We start from the raw sequence: 16,599 nt of genomic DNA, 5'->3' as shown, positions 1-16,599 counted from the left end.
CACATTTGAAATCCCAGCACCAAGAATGCTGAAGCAGGAGGGTTGCTATGAATTTGACCATAGACTAGTCTTCACAGCAAGTTCCAGGCCTGAAATGGACAAGAAAATCCTGGCTAGAGAGTGAAGGAAGGGGAAGACACAGTTCCATTTATTTTTAATTTATTACCTTTTTTTAAATGTGCACTGGGGTATGCCTGAATGTTGTGTATGTGAGAATGTCAGATCTTGGAGTTACAGTTGCCAGCTGCCATGTGTGTCCTTGGAAGAGCAGTCAGTGCTCTTAACTGCTGAGCCCTACACTTGAATTTGAAGCAAACCACCCAGAGTTAACACAAAGCCCAGTAGCTTAAATGGCTCAGTCCCATAGATCTGCTCCCCACTTCATACCCAGGCTAGGATGTTACCTATACCTAACCAACCAGCTGTAAATTGGAGTTCCCATAATTTCTTCCTCAGGTTTGATAATTTGTTGTAATGGCTCCTAAATTTGAAAACATACAAGTACAGGCTAATTATAAAGGATACCACAATAGAGACAGAGGAACAGCCAGATGGAAGGGTACCTGGCAAAGGTATATGGGAAGGGCATGAAGCCCCGCCCCGTCCTGTCTGAGCATATCCCTGACTAGCACCTTGAGTGCTTACCAACATGGAAGTTCTCCAGTCTTCCTGATTTTTATCATGTAGGTGGGTATCTTAGTTAGGGTTTCTATTGCTGCAGTGAAACATAATGACCGAAAAGCAAGTTGGGAAGGAAAGGGTTTATTCGGCTTACATTTCCTCATTGCTGTTCATCACTGAAGGAAATCGGGACAGGAACTTAAACAGGGCAGGATCCTGGAGGCAGGTGTTGGTGCAGAGGCCACAGAGGGGTACTGCTTGCTGGCTTGCTTATCTTGGCTTGTTTAGCCTGCTTTCTTTTTTTGTTTGTTTGATTGGTTTTTTTTTTTGTTTGTTTTCAAGACAGGGTTTCTCAGGGGCTGGAGAGATGGCTCAGAGGTTAAGAGCATTGGCTGCTCTTCCAGAGCTCCTGAGTTCAATTCCCAGCCACCACATGTTGGCTCACAACCATCTACAGTGAAATCTGGTGCCCTCTTCTGGCATACAGGTGTATATGTAGATAGAACATTGTATACGTAACAGATAAATAAATCTTTAAAAAAAAAAGACAGGGTTTCTCTGTGTAGCCTTGGTTGTCCTGGAACTCGCTTTGTAGACCAGGCTGGCCTCAAATTCACAGATTTGCATGCCTCTGCCTCCCTGAGTGCTGCGATTCCAGGTGTGCACCACTGTGCCCAGCTTCAGCCTGTTTTCTTTTAAGACCACCAGCCCCAGGGATGGCACCAGCCACAGTGGAATAGGCCCTCCCTCATTTATCACTAATTGAGAAAACTCAGCTGGATCTCATGGAGACATTTTCTCCAACTGAGGCTCCTTCCTCTCTGCTGACGCTAGCTTGTGTCAGGTGACACAAAATCAGCCAGTACAGTGTGGTTGATTATAGCTTGCTCTGGAGCTCCTCTCTCCCCCTCCACTGGGGGAGTGGTCTTGAAGGTCTTCTCAAACTTCCAGTCATGGTCTGGTCTTTCTAGTGACCAGCTCCCATTCTGTTAGTGCCCTGGAGTCCATCAGAGGTAATCTCAATAGAATGCAATGGAGTCTGGTGCTGGGGTACAGCTCGGAGCCAGATGTGTGTCCAGCACCTGGGCTCCCCTCTGTCCCATTCCCAGCACTTTCAAAATACCCGTGTCACCTGGGAGACTCCAAGTGAGTGAAAAGCTCTGTGTCAGGGGCCAAATACTAGAACAAAAGCAGCTTCTAGCGGTCCTGTCACTCTGGAGATCAGCAGGCTTTAGAAGGTCAGTGTCGGGAAGTGGAGGCAGAGACCAAGTGTATGCAGGTGGTCTTAGCTGCTGTGAGAGCACACCTACTTTCACTGTCATTCAAGAAACTACAGTTGGGTGTGGTGGCAAACACCTTGAAGCTCAGCTCTCAGAGGCAGAGGCTACAAAGAAAAACCCTTCTGGGGGAAGAAATGACATAAACTAGGAAATAGGTTTTGTAAAAAGAGGCTTGTTACATGATGAGGTTCAGGCTGCTGGGCACATTCAGAGTAAAGTAAGCCAGATTCAGCCAAGGTTTTCTTTGGTTTGCTATGTACTATTTGTTTTGGAAAAAAAAAAAATCGACAGGGTCTCACTCTGAAGCTCAGACTAGCCTACCTCAGCCTCCTAAGTGTTGGGAATATGTAAGCATGGACCTCCGCGCCCTGCAGGATTTTTAAGAAAGATTTCCATAGGGGAGGGGCATGAGTGTTGCATGAGCAGGCACATGTGTGTGCTGGTCCACGAGGTCCACGTCAATGCGTTACTTTTACATTGCCTTCCACCCTTCCTTCCTTGAGATGGTCTCTCCGTAGCCCTGGCTGTCCTGGAACTCACTCTGTAGACCACGCTGGCCTCGAACTCACAGAGATCTGCCTGCCTCTGCTTCCCGAGCCACCCTTGCTTTTTGAGACAAGGTCTCACTGAACCTGAAGGTTATCCACTCAGCTAGACTGATCTGCTTGCTAATGTACTCAGGGACTCTGCTGTCTCTATCCCCAGCAACCCCACCTTGAAGCTACAGTTTATTTGTACCCAGCTTTTTTCATGGTTTCTGGGCATTCCAACTCAGGTGCTCTTGCTTATCCAGCAGGCACTTTACTCACTGTCTCTGTCTCTCTCTCTCTCTGTCTCTCTCTCTCTCTCTCTCTCTCACACACACACACACACACACACACACACACACTAGTACATGCACGTGTGTTTTTGACCTACAATGTTTCCCTCTTACAATGACTTTAAATTTGTTCTTCTACAGCCATGCCTCCCTGTATGTATCGAATCTTGTCTAAATCTGCTCTTCATTGGAGTGTGCTCCCACTGAGACCCCCGGTGCCAGTGGCTCCTCTCCTTTGCACAAGAGCTCTAGTGTCAGACTGTTGTATTTTTTTTGGAGGGGGGCGGACAAGTTTCTCTCTGTATCCCTGGCTATCTTGGAATTCCTGTATAGACCAGGCTGACCTTAAACTCACTGAGCTCCGCCTGCGGGGACTAGAAGTCTGGCACTACCACAGCCGGCACACCCCCGGTTCTTTTTGGATGCTGAAAGTACATAAGTTGTAGTCGCTTCCATACTGCTTTCTCTGAAGACCTTTACAGAGAAGGATGGTCAGGACTAACGTGACCTGGTCTGTGTCTAGGTGCCTGAAGGAAGACCCGGCAACCATGTCCCTGCTGCAGAGAAGCCTGGATCCCGAGAAGACCCTGGGTCTGGTGGATGTGCTCTATACAGCCGTGCTGGACCTAAACCGCTGGAGGGCAGGGAGGTTGGTGTCCCCTCCGCTCTGTCGAACTAGCTGCAAGACGGTTTGCATCTTAGATCACAGCCAGGAGCAGTGCAGCCACATACAGTCCATGTGTGCGCGTTGGCACTGAGAGCCTGTGGGAAGCAAGGCAGAGAGAGCTTCTTGGTAACTTTACCTCAGGGTGGGCCAGACACGCAGCAGAGGCGCAGGGACGGAGCAAAGGCCTGCTTTTCCTCCACCGCCAAGCTTTCTTAATCTGTTAACACCTGGCCTTCCTTGTTCCTCTCAGAAAAGAGAGGCCCGGAGAAAACTTGTAATCCAGTTCTCGTCCCACAGACTAGCCAGAGAAACGTGTACAAAATATGCTTGTATCCTTATTTGTACTTACGGCGGAGAGTTATAAGATCCTGTCTGTGAGTTGTTCATTTTAGCTCTGGTGGAGACCTTAAACATGTATCTGTGCCCTCAGCTCTTTTCCTTTCCTCTCCTGACGCACTGTCCATTTGTACCTCAGGCTGGCCTCTAGCTTTTGAGATCATCTTGCCTGGACTTCTAGGAATAACAGGCCACCACACCAACTTTTCCTCTTAACACATGAGTTCAGTGCAGTGTCTTGTTAAGGGCCACAGCAGCCACTGGCTGCCTTGTCCCTGCTTCATGTCATTTTATTTATAGTATTCTTCTGTAGTAAAAAGAGCCCCGAGGGCCCGGTGGTGGCCTTTAACCGTAGCACTCAGGTGCAGGCAGGTCTCTGAGTTCAAGGTCAGCCTGGTCAATAAGGTAAGTTGCAGAGAGAGAGAGAGAGAACATGAACTTAAAAATTCCTAGAAGTGAGCCAGATGGTGGTGGCACACTCCTGTAATCTCAGCACTAGGGAGGCAGAAGCGGGTGAATCTATGAGTTCAAGGCCAGGCTAGTCTACAAAGTGAGTCCAGGACAGCCAAGGCTACACAGAGAAATCCTGTCAGTAACAGCTGTGCATCCCACAGCAGCAGGGCATAGTGGCCCTAAGCCTCCTTCCCATTGCCTGTACTGTTTGCATTTGTCCATTGTTTCTCTGCTGTCTGCCAGTTGCACCTCCACAGTAGCCTGGTTTTGTTCTCCTGTGCTGCAGCTAGGTTTCTCTCCAGCTTTAAATGCAACTGTTTCACAGCCTTGTGTTAGACACTGAGTGTTCATTTATCGATGTATGAAGCTGGTGAACCCAGTGCCCACCTGAGTTCTGTTGCTGCGGTAAAGACCAGGACCAAAAGCAACTAGGGGAGGACAGGGTTTATCTGGCTCACAGATTATAGAGTACATCATCTAGGGAAGCCAAGGCAAGAACCTGGGGGCAGTAGCTTCGTTATACAATCCAGAACTGCTTACCCAGGGGTGGCACTGCTCAGAGGAAGGCTGGGCCTTCCCCATCAATCATCAATCATGGGTCAGGAAAATACCCACAATCTTACCTATAGAATTACCTCTCAATGGAGGTTACAGTGCCCATATAATTAGCTTGTCAAGTTGTCAAAGAACAAGGCAAGACAAAACTAACGAGGACACACCACCAGAGGTCTTTTCCTCAAAGTCAGGCAGTGTTGGCCCCTTGTCCACTCTCTCCTCCCTGTCTCCCCGTAGCTCACCTGCTTGCTCTGCAGTGCTGGGGCTTAAAGCGTCCTCATGCTAGAGTCACTGTCTCGTGACCAGTAGTGCCAGGGAGCAGCTTGAAACTGTCGTTGTCCTCTAACTTGTGTACATCTTTTTCTCTTCTTTTTTTTTCCCTGATCAACTAGGGAACAAGCTTTACCCTGTATACAGATCCAGCTGCAGAGGGATATCTGTGATTTTGGGAATCAGGCTGACCTGCCTCCTGGAAATGGAAGCAAGTCATCAGGCCTGCAGAAGACCTTCTCCAAACTGACATCGAGATTCACCAAGAAAGTATCCTGCACCAGCTCCAGCACACACTATTCCAAAAACGTCTTCACAGCTGGGTGTTCAGAGGAGAAGGCCAAAATGCCAGGCAATCATATCGATACACGGTTACAGAGCATTTTGAACATTGGTAACTTCCCTAGGACTACAGACCCTTCCCAGCCATCTCAGAGCTCCAGCAATCCAATGCTCAATGGTTTCCTCCTGGAGAGACGCGAGAACTCCCTGCACGGGGATGATGGCAAGGACGAAAAGGGCATGAACTTACCCACTGATCAGGAGATGCAGGAAGTGATAGATTTTCTCTCAGGCTTTAACATGGGCCAGTCACATCAGGGGTCCCCACTGGTGACAAGGCGTAACTCTACTGCCACTGCCATGGTTACTGAACAGAAGACAGGAACCATGCAGCCACAGCAGCCATCACTGCCATTGGCCCCTCCACTGCGGCCACCCCAGGCTGGAGCGCACACGCCTCTGGCACCCCAGCAAGGCCTCGCTCCTCAGCAGCAGTCCCCAAAGCAGCAGCAACCCCAGGTCCAGTACTACCAGCATCTGCTGCAGCCCATTGGATCCCAGCAGTCCACATCCCAGTCTCGGGCACCTGGTAAATGGGGACATGGCTCATCTCAGCAGCCAGCACAGCCCATGGCGGCAGGTCTGTCTCCTCTCGGTCAGTGGCCTGGCATATCTGATCTTAGTTCTGATCTGTACAGCTTGGGCCTAGTGAGCAGCTATATGGACAATATGATGTCAGAAGTTTTGGGCCAGAAGCCACAGGGACCTAGAAATAACACCTGGCCAAACCGTGACCAAAGTGACGGAGTCTTTGGGATGCTGGGAGAGATTGTGCCTTTCGACCCTGCAGGTAGGTGAGGCCTTCCCACCGCTCAGCCTGTTTAAAACACAGCACAGCCACCGAGGAGTCCTTAGAGGTCTGTGCCACCACCTTACGAAGGTGCAATCCGCATGAAGGGGCTGCTCTACTCTCCCGTAAGACCTGCCCCACCCCTTTAGCTATTGCTGGACTGTCTTGTTGTCTGGAGGCAAGTTCAGGCAGACGTAGCCAGATTGGAAGCAAATTGGGGAAGGTGAGGTAGCACCTTAATCCATCTACAGAACCCCAGTTCTTTAATTCTATTTTTAAATTCTGTTTTTTACTTTTTGTGGCACTGGGATTTGAACCTAGGGCCTCACACATGGTAAGCAAGCACTTCATTACTGAGCCACATACCCAGCCTTTTCTGTCTTTTTTGTTGTTGTTGTTGTTGTTTTAAAACTTGAAACGGTCTCACTAATTTGCCAAGTTGACCTCAAACTTAATCTGTAGTCATGGTCAGCTCTAAATTTGGGATTTGGAGCTGGAAAGGTGGCATAGTGGTGTTGAGAACACCAGCTGCTCTTCCCGAGGAGCCAGGGTCACTCTTCTGGCTCGTGTGGATGCTGCATGCATGTGGTGCACAGACATACAGACACACAGACACATAGACAGCTCAAAATTCAAGAAACAATCAACAGCCAGCCCTGTAATTACAGCACACGCCTGTAATCCCAGCACGCAGGAGGCAGAGGAAGGTGGGTCGCTGTTAGAAGTCAGCCTGGTCTACAAAGCAAGTCCAGGACAGCCAGGGCTACGCAGAGAAACCCTGTCTCCAAACACCAAAAATAAAAACAAACACTCAAGAAAGTTTTTTTCAAAGATTTATTTATTATTGTCTATACAACGTTCTGTCTGCATGCACATCTGCCGCCAGTAGAGGGCACTATAGATGGTTACAAGCCACCATGTGGGTGCTGGGAATTGAACTCCAGACCTGTGGAAGAGCAGCCAGTGCTCTTAACCTCTGAGCCATCTCTCTAGCCCCCCACATTTTTTTTTTTAAATATACTAAAGACAGGTGTGAGACCACATACCAGAGGCAGAGGCCAGCCCACGCTACCCAGTGAGACCTGGCTCCGAAATAGAAAAGAAATTAATGGAAGACACTAGCATTTCTTAAAACAAGCAGCTCAGCGTAAAATAACAATAGAGGGGTTTTCTTTTCCTTTTAAAATTTTACTTTATTGTCTATTTTGAGATAAGGTATCTCTGTATGGCCCTGGCTATCCCAGAACTCGTTCTGTAGACCAGGCTGGCCTCAAACTCACAGAGATCTGCCTGCCTCTGCCTCCCCAAGTGCTGGGGGTAAAGGCATGTGCCACATCTACCTGGCTCATTACACATGTTTAAAGGTGTTTTCTTTGTGCATTTTGTCCCTTTCCCTACATTGGTCCTTTCCTTCTCCCACATGGGCATCTTACAGCAGCTCAAAAATAGGATTATGCCCTAGTCTCTCTGCCCACCTGAAGGTTCAAAATCTGAGGATGGTTTCATGTTTTATTTAGTATTCCTTTCTTTTGAGGTTTTTTTGTTTTTTCCTTCTATTCTGGAGAGGCAACCCAGGTCCTCATGCATGTTAGGCAGACCCTCTACAGCTAGACCATATCCTGGCCCCGCCTGTTACCTTCTGTTCTGTTCTGTTCTGTTCTGTTCTGTTCTGTTCTGTTCTGTTCTGTTGTGGTTTCGTCTTTTCCACTTACTACCCTGTACATCATTGCTCAGCCCTTTGCAGAATATGTTTAGTCACATCTTAATGCACTCTGAAATGTGTTCTCTGTCACAATTGCTATCTTTCATACTGAACAGGCAAATCTGCTGCCGAGTACTCAAAAAATAACTGGCTCAAAGTCTGGCTTGCGTAACAGTGATATGTAGCCTCTCTCTGGCTTTGCTAAATTCCATGATATAGTTACTTAAAAATCATCATGTGATTCTTTAAGTTAAATACTGCAAGCTCACACTAGCAAGACCTTAGAAAATGTAATGTAGTTTGTAGAGACAGCTGAGCTGTTAAGAGAGCCTGCTTCTCGTCCAGAAGACCTGCCTTTAGTTTCTCTCTCATGCCTGGCAGGCCACACACTCTAACTCCAGCCTCTGAGGAGCCAGTGCCATTGGCTTCTAGACAGACGCCCACAGGGCCATGCACATATACACACACGTTTAAGTTTTTATGTGTGAATGTTTTGTCTGTACGTGTATGCATGTGCATGCTGAGTGCCTTCGAAAGCCAGAGCAGGGCTTCAGATTCGCTGGCACTGGAGTTCTGGGTGGCTGTGTGTTGAGCTTGTTTTTAAACTTTTTTATTTGAGGTATTTAAGCCTCTACCTTCTTTCCACCAACCCTTTAACACTAGGTAAGAGGGAGAAGGTTAGTGGGGAGAGGGGACACAGACCCCTTAACTTCTCCTTTAGGGTTCTTTTGAGGCTGTACCAATCTCAAACAGCAAACAGCCAGCAGTCTCCTCCAAGCCACTGCAGTGAAACGTTTTTCTTCATCTGTCTCCTCCAAGCCGCTGCACCTTCTCTTTCTGGGCTCTTTACATCCCTCAGAGTCATAGACCACGCCCCTCTCCATGCTGCATTAGGCAGGCTGTCGAAGACCACGCCCCACAGGAGGCAGTTATCACCTGTGGACAAACTAAAGCCCCAACTAAAATCCCTCACTTGGGATTAAAACAAACATTTACATAACATGACTGAGTTTTTAAAGAAACCCAAATTTCCATTACAGCTGTCAGCTATCATGTGGGTGTTTAGAAGCAAACCCGGGTCCTCTATGAAAGCAACAAATGTTCTTAACCACAAGCCACACATACACACAAATTTTTGAAAAACAATTTTTATGTTTATTTTTCATCTGTTTTGTTTTCAGAAGGTTCTTGATATATAGCTGTGGCTGGTTTGGAACTCACTATGTATCAGACTGGCCTTGAGCTCATGGAGATCCACCTGCCTCTTCCTCCTGATTGCTGGGATTAAAGGCTTACACCACCATGTTTGGCCTAGATTTTTATGTATATGGATGTGTACCACATGAGTACCTGGGAGTTTGGGATGGTTGTGAGCCATCAGTGGGTGCTGAGAATTGAACCAAGGCCTAAAGAAAGAGCAACAAGTGCTCTTAACTGCTGAGCCATCTTTCTAGAAAGTATCCCCTATTTGTATTAAAAATTTGTCTTTGGGAGACTGAGTCAGGTTCACTGAGAGTTCCAGGACTATCTGTGCTATATAGTTGGTTTGTGGGCACATAATAAGACTTTCTCAAAAAGCAAAAACAAGGGTCTGGAGAGATGGCTCACTGATTAAGAGTGCTTTCTGCAATTCCAAAGGACCCGGGTTCAACTCCCAGCACCCACGTGGCAGCTTACAGCTGTCTGTAACTCCAGTTCCAGGAGGTCTGACTCCCTTACACCAATGCATATAAAATAAAATTTAAAAAAAGTTAAAAAAAAAAGTAGTTGTGAATAATTTAGGCCTTTTTTTTTTTTTTTTTTTTGATCTTCCTTTCACCTCCAGCCTAGCTGTACCTCTTGCTACCTATGCCAACCTCAGACCTGTGTGCTATGAGCCCCATCTCACCATAGGGAGTGGCCAAAGCCTGTAGCCAACCAATGGGGTGGTTACCTGCCAGGCTTTCATCGGTTTACTGTGTGTATGACCAGTTCATCCTCAGAGGGGAAGAAAGGAAAAGGTCAATTTGTCCTTAAATCCTGATTTTTCCGTTGTCTCAACAGTGGGCTCAGACCCAGAGTTTGCGCGCTATGTGGCAGGAGTGAGCCAGGCAATGCAGCAGAAGAGGCAAGCCCAACATGGCCGCCGGCCCGGCAACCCCCGGGGCAACTGGCCACCCATGGATGATGCTCATCGGACTTGGCCTTTGCCAGAGTTCTTCACAGAAGGGTGAGTTCTGCCTGCAGCAAGGAAGCCAAATTTGGGATCTGGGTGCCCCATCCAGCCTTAGTGGGTCAGGAGGCTCACTGGCCTTCATTCACGCTTACCGAGCAGTGAAAGTGTAATGTGGCTAGATCTTGGTGGGGTCAGATCCTGATAGAGGATGTTAAGGGGAATGCTTTATTCACAGAAACACACCTCCGCTATGAATGAGTGCTTTAAGACAGCCTCCTGTAAACACAGTACACATATATGAGATTTTAAAAATATTTTTAAATATTTTATTTCTTATAAAAATGGGGAGCTATATAAAAGTGTATACACACATGTATGTACTAACTTGTATAAAAAGTATAAATACTAACTTAAGAGAAAATAAAGAGCGTTTTCCTCTTAGAGCAGGGCTCTTACTTGATAGTGTTTCCTGTGGCCTTGGGGAAGGAGGCTGGGTGTGAAACCCAGTAAGTTACGGAATGCTGTTGTTAGAGCCCACAGAAGGGCAGTCGGCCTGGGGCGTGCGGCTCAGTGGCGCAGTGTTTACCTAGCTTGTGCAAGGCCCTGAGCTTAATCCCCAGCACAGCAAAACCAACCCTAGTGTTTTGAAAGAATTGTGAGCAGGGCATGCTAGTCTACACCTGTACTGTCAGTATGTGGGAGGCAGGCGCAGAACGGTTGTCATGAATTCAGGTCAGTGTGGGCTACATAGCAAGTTAGAAGCCAGCCTGAGTTATCTGGGGAACCTTATTTTAGGACAGACAAACAAACAAACAAACAAACCAACCCCAGGCTGGAGAGGTGTTTAAGAGCACGTACTGCTTTTGCAAGGGCCCAAACGGCTTCCAGTGCTCATGTGGTGGCTCACAGACACTTATAACTAACAAATGTTCATAACTACAGTTCAGCCGTGTAGCCTTGGCACACACCTTCAGTCCCAGCACCCAGGAGGCAGAGGCAGGGGGATCTCTCTGAGTTTGAAGCCAGCCTGGTCTACAGAGTGAGTTCTAGGACAGCTAAGGCTACGACAGAGAAATCCTGTCTCAAAAAACCAAAAGCCTCCAGTTCATCAGGGAGTTGACTTCTCTTCTGGCCTCTGAGGGCATCTGCACACAGGCACACACACATATAACAAATAAAAAAATATCTTTAAGAGAGAGAATTATGAATTTTGTGCCTCAGATTACTTCCTGGTTAATAAGTGTGGATGGTGAAAGAACATCTCTACTTTATTCTTTCCCCAAATCAGCCATACATCAATCACAGGCTTCTGAGAAATAAAGGGAAGTAAGGACTCTTACTTCTGAGGAGAAAGAAAGAAAATGTCAAGTTTTGGCAGAGTCTAACTTGGGTCTACGAGTTGTGGTAGGTCTATGACCCATCTCTCTCCACTCTCAGGGACAGCCTGCACAGTGGCTGGTCAGGTGCTCAGGGAGACTCGGCCAGCTCAAGTGATGAGACCTCTTCAGCCAATGGAGACAGCCTGTTCTCCATGTTTTCAGGGCCTGACCTTGTTGCTGCTGTCAAACAGAGAAGGTAAGGAGGCTGCTAAACCAAGGATTGGAGAGCAGGACATATGCCAAGCCACAGCTCTGCCTCTGGGAAAGCCAGTCCTGTTGTTTGTCCTGTGACAGGTAGAGGACAAAGGCTTTTGGAGGCATCTTCCATGAGGAAGAGCTTGGCCTGGGGTAGCAGATCTGTGAGGGGCAGATGGGACACTGGCAAGAGGCTGAGAGGGAGGTTACTTCTCTGGGGTGTGTACGTATGTACAGGCGCTCTGGCTCAGACCTGCTGTATCTTGCTCTTTTTACTCAGCCATGTAAAGCTAGAATGCCTTTTTTTTAAATCATAGAATATTTTATTCTTTGACAGTTTCATATATGTATACAATGTATATCCATCATATCCATTACAAAGTATTTTCTTTAAAGTCCCAAACACACCCAGTTTGTGTTAAACACTTCGAGTAACTATTAAATAAAATAATGAAGAGGGGGTTAACTTAGGGAGCTGTGAAAAGATCCAGTGCTGTCTCCATGCCGTCTGCAGCTCCCACCCACTTCCAGTACAGGCTTTACAGCCATGCTGGCCCCCATGCCACACTGAGCTGGGTGGATCAGGGCCTCCTCACCTAGACTGGGAATCTGGAGACCAGAGCCAAGCACTCAGTCTGTCCCATACAGGTAGGCAGGTGCTCATTGCTCTGTGGGTTTGACTCCTTCAGGAAACACAGCAGTGGGGAGCAGGAGACCAGCACTCTGCCCTCGCCACCTCTCCTTACCACAGTGGAGGATGTGAACCAGGTAAGTCAGCTGGCTCACAGTAAGCATTGGGCCTCAAAGTCATAAGGCCTTGTGTCTTTGGTGAATTAGTTTCCCATGAATTTTGTCTAAATGATGACATGTGCTCACCTCAGCCGACACAGCCATGTTGTAGAGGACACTCTGGGACTGCACTGTCTCATGGGAGAGCCACACTCCAAGCTCTGTTCAGATCAGCTAAAGGGCAGGCTGTGGTGTGTGGGTCATGGGAGACCCTGTGCATGTCCCCAGCAATGTGAATGTTACACATGTGTCCACGTGTATGTGCACTCACATAAGTTCAGTTCCGCAGTTGCACTGCAGGGATGTTGTGTGGATTGTACAGGCACTGAACGCTGGTGTCACCGTAAGAACTTCCCTTGTACCGGCTTGCGGGGGGGGGGGGGGGGGCTGGTGCTTTCCCCCGTCCGCTAGATAGAAGAGTAGGAATTCTGGGGCTGGGGGGCAGGACACAGTGACAGCTCACCAGAAGGCACTCTCTTCTGTTTTCCAGGATAACAAAACCAAAACGTGGCCACCCAAAGCACCATGGCAGCACCCTTCCCCGCTGCCGAGCATGCTGCCCAGCCCAGCTGCACCGCTCTATGCAGTCACCAGTCCTGGCAGCCAGTGGAATGACACCATGCAGATGCTGCAGTCCCCTGTGTGGGCTGCAACCAGTGACTGCAATACCACCTCCTTCACCTATGTGCAGACGCCACCACAGCCCCCACCTCCACCAGCACATAAGGGGGCACCCAAGGGCTTCAAGGCCTTCCCCGGGAAGGCTGAACGCAGGCCAGCCTATTTGCCCCAGTACTGACCACAGCTAGCCTGCTGCCCATAAAGCTGTTGGGGCAGCTCTCCCCAGGGCTGATAAGCAGACACTAGCCCCCAGAAGGACCAGTGCACCTTGCCCCAGGGACAGAAACGTTCCTTGGATTAGAGGTGATTGGCAGCTCCAAGTCTTTAAAGCCTGGTTTCTCAAACTTTGAAGGTAGCCCACCCCTGGGAGCCAGCTGAAGATGGAGATTTCTGACACTCAGGGGGTGCTGGCAATCTGCATGCTCAATAAGCACCTCAGGTAATCCTGGTGCAGGTGGCCAGAGGCCACGCTTGGGAAAACACAGTCTGAAGGTTGTCAGTCCTGCATGTGGGAAAGGCATGAGGCCTGCAGGCTGAGAACAAAACTGACCATTCTTTGAAACTCTCTCCTTCTCTTTAACACACTGAGCGGGACCCACCCCATCACTGATTTTATAGATATTTTTCATGTAGGTTTTCAGTTTCAAAAACGCCTCCTGCCTAAAATGCATTGGCTGTCTTAAGATCCCAGGTCCACCGGCTGGAGGTTAGCTCGGCACTGTCTTTGTTTAAGCTTATACAAGGTGCTTGTGATCAGAAGCAGCCATCAGGCTCCCCGTGGGTGGTAGCTCCTCTGCTCAGAAGCACCGGGGGTGCAGGCCCGTGTACGTTACAAGAGCAGGACCGGGGAGCTGCTGTCAGAGGCACAATCCTGGCAGCACAGGGGGTGCAGCTGGCCAACACCCAGGAAAGCTGCACCTGCTGCCCTCGTTTCCTTCCACCATGACCAGGGTAGCACCGCGCTGCTCGAAGAAAGGAACTGCGGGAGAGGTTGTAGCAAGACCCCCACCCCCCACCCCGCCCCCGACACACACTCAGAACCACAGTGACATTTGCGAGCTGGCTCAAAGACAAAGGAATTATGACGTAGACAGGAATTCACAGTTTTGTTCAGTCAACCACAAAAATCCACCTCACTTTTAGTTAACATGTGCCATTAAACAGATAACACTCTGTGGATTTGGGGATATTTTCCAGCCAGAATGGATCCAGAAGAATTGAATGGTGCTTAAATTGAGAAATAATAATAAATATATCTATATAGAGTAGGCATTTCCCACTATATATTAATTGAGGTTGCAGAAAGTTCTTTATATAAAACTTATTTAAATTTTTCATATTTCATCTTTGAAAATGTCTAATTGAGAAAAATCCATGATATTTTCTGGTATGAAAGTTTGACAGTATTAATTTTTTATATTTTCTTAAATCATTAAACCATTTTAATATATGTTAACTACTAATAAATGGTTTATTCTTTCTAACTCCATGTAAGCTTTTCCAACAGATTGTAATAACACATTTATGTTCTCATTTTTCTACAGATAAATTTATATTTAAAAATACCAAAAAGGATCTATGTATACACGCCACACACATGCACACACACACACTCACACACAAGAAAACTACAGAGGGTCTGTAGGGTGTCTGAGCCCAGCCACCTGCGTTTTTAAAGCACTGTGTCTCCAGGCTGCTTCGAGGCCTCAGCCGTCGTCGTTCGTGCTGTGTAGGGGTGCCGTTTCTGCCCGTAATGACGATCCTTCACCGTGGGTTCGGAACTCTCCACCTCACCATGTTTACAGAGAACTGTCTTGTACATAGTTTTCCAGGCACGTACTTTGCACAGCCCTGCGCGGCTGCTGTCTGTGTTAGCTGTCACACTGTGCACACTAATGTTTGAAGTTCCTTGTGGCTGTTTCACTTGTACAAACTTCCTATTTCCTTCAGTAACGCGTCCACAGTGCCCCGTGTTTCCAGTTCTGTTCTACTGCAGTACGCTCATTCTCATAGTGCCTCCCCGAAGACCTCACCCTGGGCCTAGGTCGCTTCCTCGGTGCCCTAGTACAGGTGACACTGCTAACTGTCATCTCTGGTCTGTTTCTCTCTGTTAAGGAAGACTTCTGTCTCCGTGGCTGTGAGACCGTGTGAAGCGGTTTGTGTAGTCTCCACGTCGGTGTTTTCCAGCACCGCCCTGCTCTGAACACTGGTGATTCCAGGTGCTGCGCTTGGCAGAGGCGTCTCGCCAGAGCGCATGTATGTGCGTGTGAGTGTGTCCTCGGCACGGCCAAGCATGGCTGCCTTGCTCGGCATCAGCAGGACATCATGTGAATAGTTGTGACCTTCCGAACTGGAACTCTACGTTTTGTATCTTACTTTTAAAGCTCCTATAAGTAAAATAACTATTGGCTTTATTAAAATATACATTTAATAATACTCTGTATCGTATTTAAAATGAGCTGCAGCGGACACGTCAGAAGCAGTCACACTTGGCAGAGCTGTGCAGGAGCCGGTTTCCAGGTCAGCTTGTCCTCTGACTCTGTGACCTGTCAACAGGGAAGCCCGCCCAGGGGATAGCATCGGACAGGCAGGGGCCAGAGCAGACAGCCACAGTCCCTCAGCTAACAGGCCTCCCTGAGGGGCCGAGGCCTCTGTGTGGGAAAGTGAGGCTGTCCCCTGGAAGGAAGTAATCTCTTTCTAGAGTTGGTCCTGCTGGCACCCTCATCCTATCATCCTATCAAACGGGGTGCTGTGACCTGCCCCAATAGCCTTTCTAAGGAACCAACCCAGGAATGAGGGGTACTTTCTGCCCTGTTCCCCTCAGTAAACTCATCTATAATCCTAGCAATCGGATGCTGAGGCAGGAAGCCAGGCTTGATGGTGCATGCCTGTAATCTCAGCATTTTGGAAGTAGACATAAGAGGATCAGCTCAAGCTTATTTTGGTTATGTAGTTCAAGGCCAACCTGGGCTACTTAAGACCCTGTCTCAAAAATCCAAGTGATTGGGTTGTAGTTGAGTGGTAGAATGCTTGCTTCAGCAGGCCAAGGCCCTGAGTTGAGTGCCCAGGACCAGGAAGTAAACAGCTAGGAGGAAGACAGACGGCTTCCCCTGCTCTGTTTGACCTCAGCGCCCAGTCTACATCAGTGGTAGTGAAGCATGGTAGCCTTACCATGTACTGGGTGGGTTGGGACGCACGCAGAGATAGTCCCTGAGCTCCTGGGGCCTTAGGAGTCCTCAGTCTCTTGAGAAACGGAGGAGCACACTGGCAGGTGAGGTCCTGGAGGCTTGGACCTTTCTTTCCCTCCCTGGGAATTCTGTATCTTGTCAGCCATGACATTGGCCTACTCTGTCATGTAGAGCCCTCCAGTGATCCACCTGATCTGGAACAAAGGAGAAAGAACCTGGTGGGTCAGCTCCACGCCTGTCAGGAGGCCACATGGGTAGGCAGCATGACTGAGGAGCCCAGGGAACCAGCCTCTCTGATGGAGTCCTGCCAGGCAGCTGGCCTTACAGTTCAAGCACAGCTCCAAGGGGAGTGCGTGTGTTCTTGTGTTTCTTACCGAGTTAGGAATGGAGGCCTAGGTGACAGGAATGATGGTCCCAGGCCCATCAATGAAGGCCA

The 16,599-nt window shown here is 48.4% G+C and overlaps 1 protein-coding gene across 3 annotated transcripts in view; it reads left to right on the top strand.

Annotated features, from left to right (window-relative positions):
• The window catches only part of Garre1 (granule associated Rac and RHOG effector 1), a 75,388-nt gene extending 59,977 nt beyond the window's left edge, over nucleotides 1-15,411 (top strand). For all 3 annotated transcript variants that reach the window (XM_055594971.1, XM_055594972.1, XM_055594973.1), the window contains exons 9-14: nucleotides 3,245-3,370; nucleotides 5,125-6,134; nucleotides 9,880-10,045; nucleotides 11,429-11,566; nucleotides 12,255-12,333; nucleotides 12,845-15,411. In XM_055594971.1, coding sequence (XP_055450946.1) covers nucleotides 3,245-3,370; nucleotides 5,125-6,134; nucleotides 9,880-10,045; nucleotides 11,429-11,566; nucleotides 12,255-12,333; nucleotides 12,845-13,153 — 1,828 coding nt within the window. In that variant the 3' untranslated portion in view covers nucleotides 13,154-15,411. The remainder of the gene's footprint in view (nucleotides 1-3,244; nucleotides 3,371-5,124; nucleotides 6,135-9,879; nucleotides 10,046-11,428; nucleotides 11,567-12,254; nucleotides 12,334-12,844) is intronic.
• Nucleotides 15,412-16,599: the final 1,188 nt, after the last annotated feature.

Source organism: Psammomys obesus, unplaced genomic scaffold (genome assembly GCF_907164565.1).
Source record: "Psammomys obesus unplaced genomic scaffold, mPsaObe1.curated_primary_1811, whole genome shotgun sequence".
NCBI classification, from domain to species: domain Eukaryota; kingdom Metazoa; phylum Chordata; class Mammalia; order Rodentia; family Muridae; genus Psammomys; species Psammomys obesus.
The sequence above is the reverse complement of the archived record's forward strand: the minus strand, read 5'-3'. Positions and strand labels throughout refer to the sequence as shown.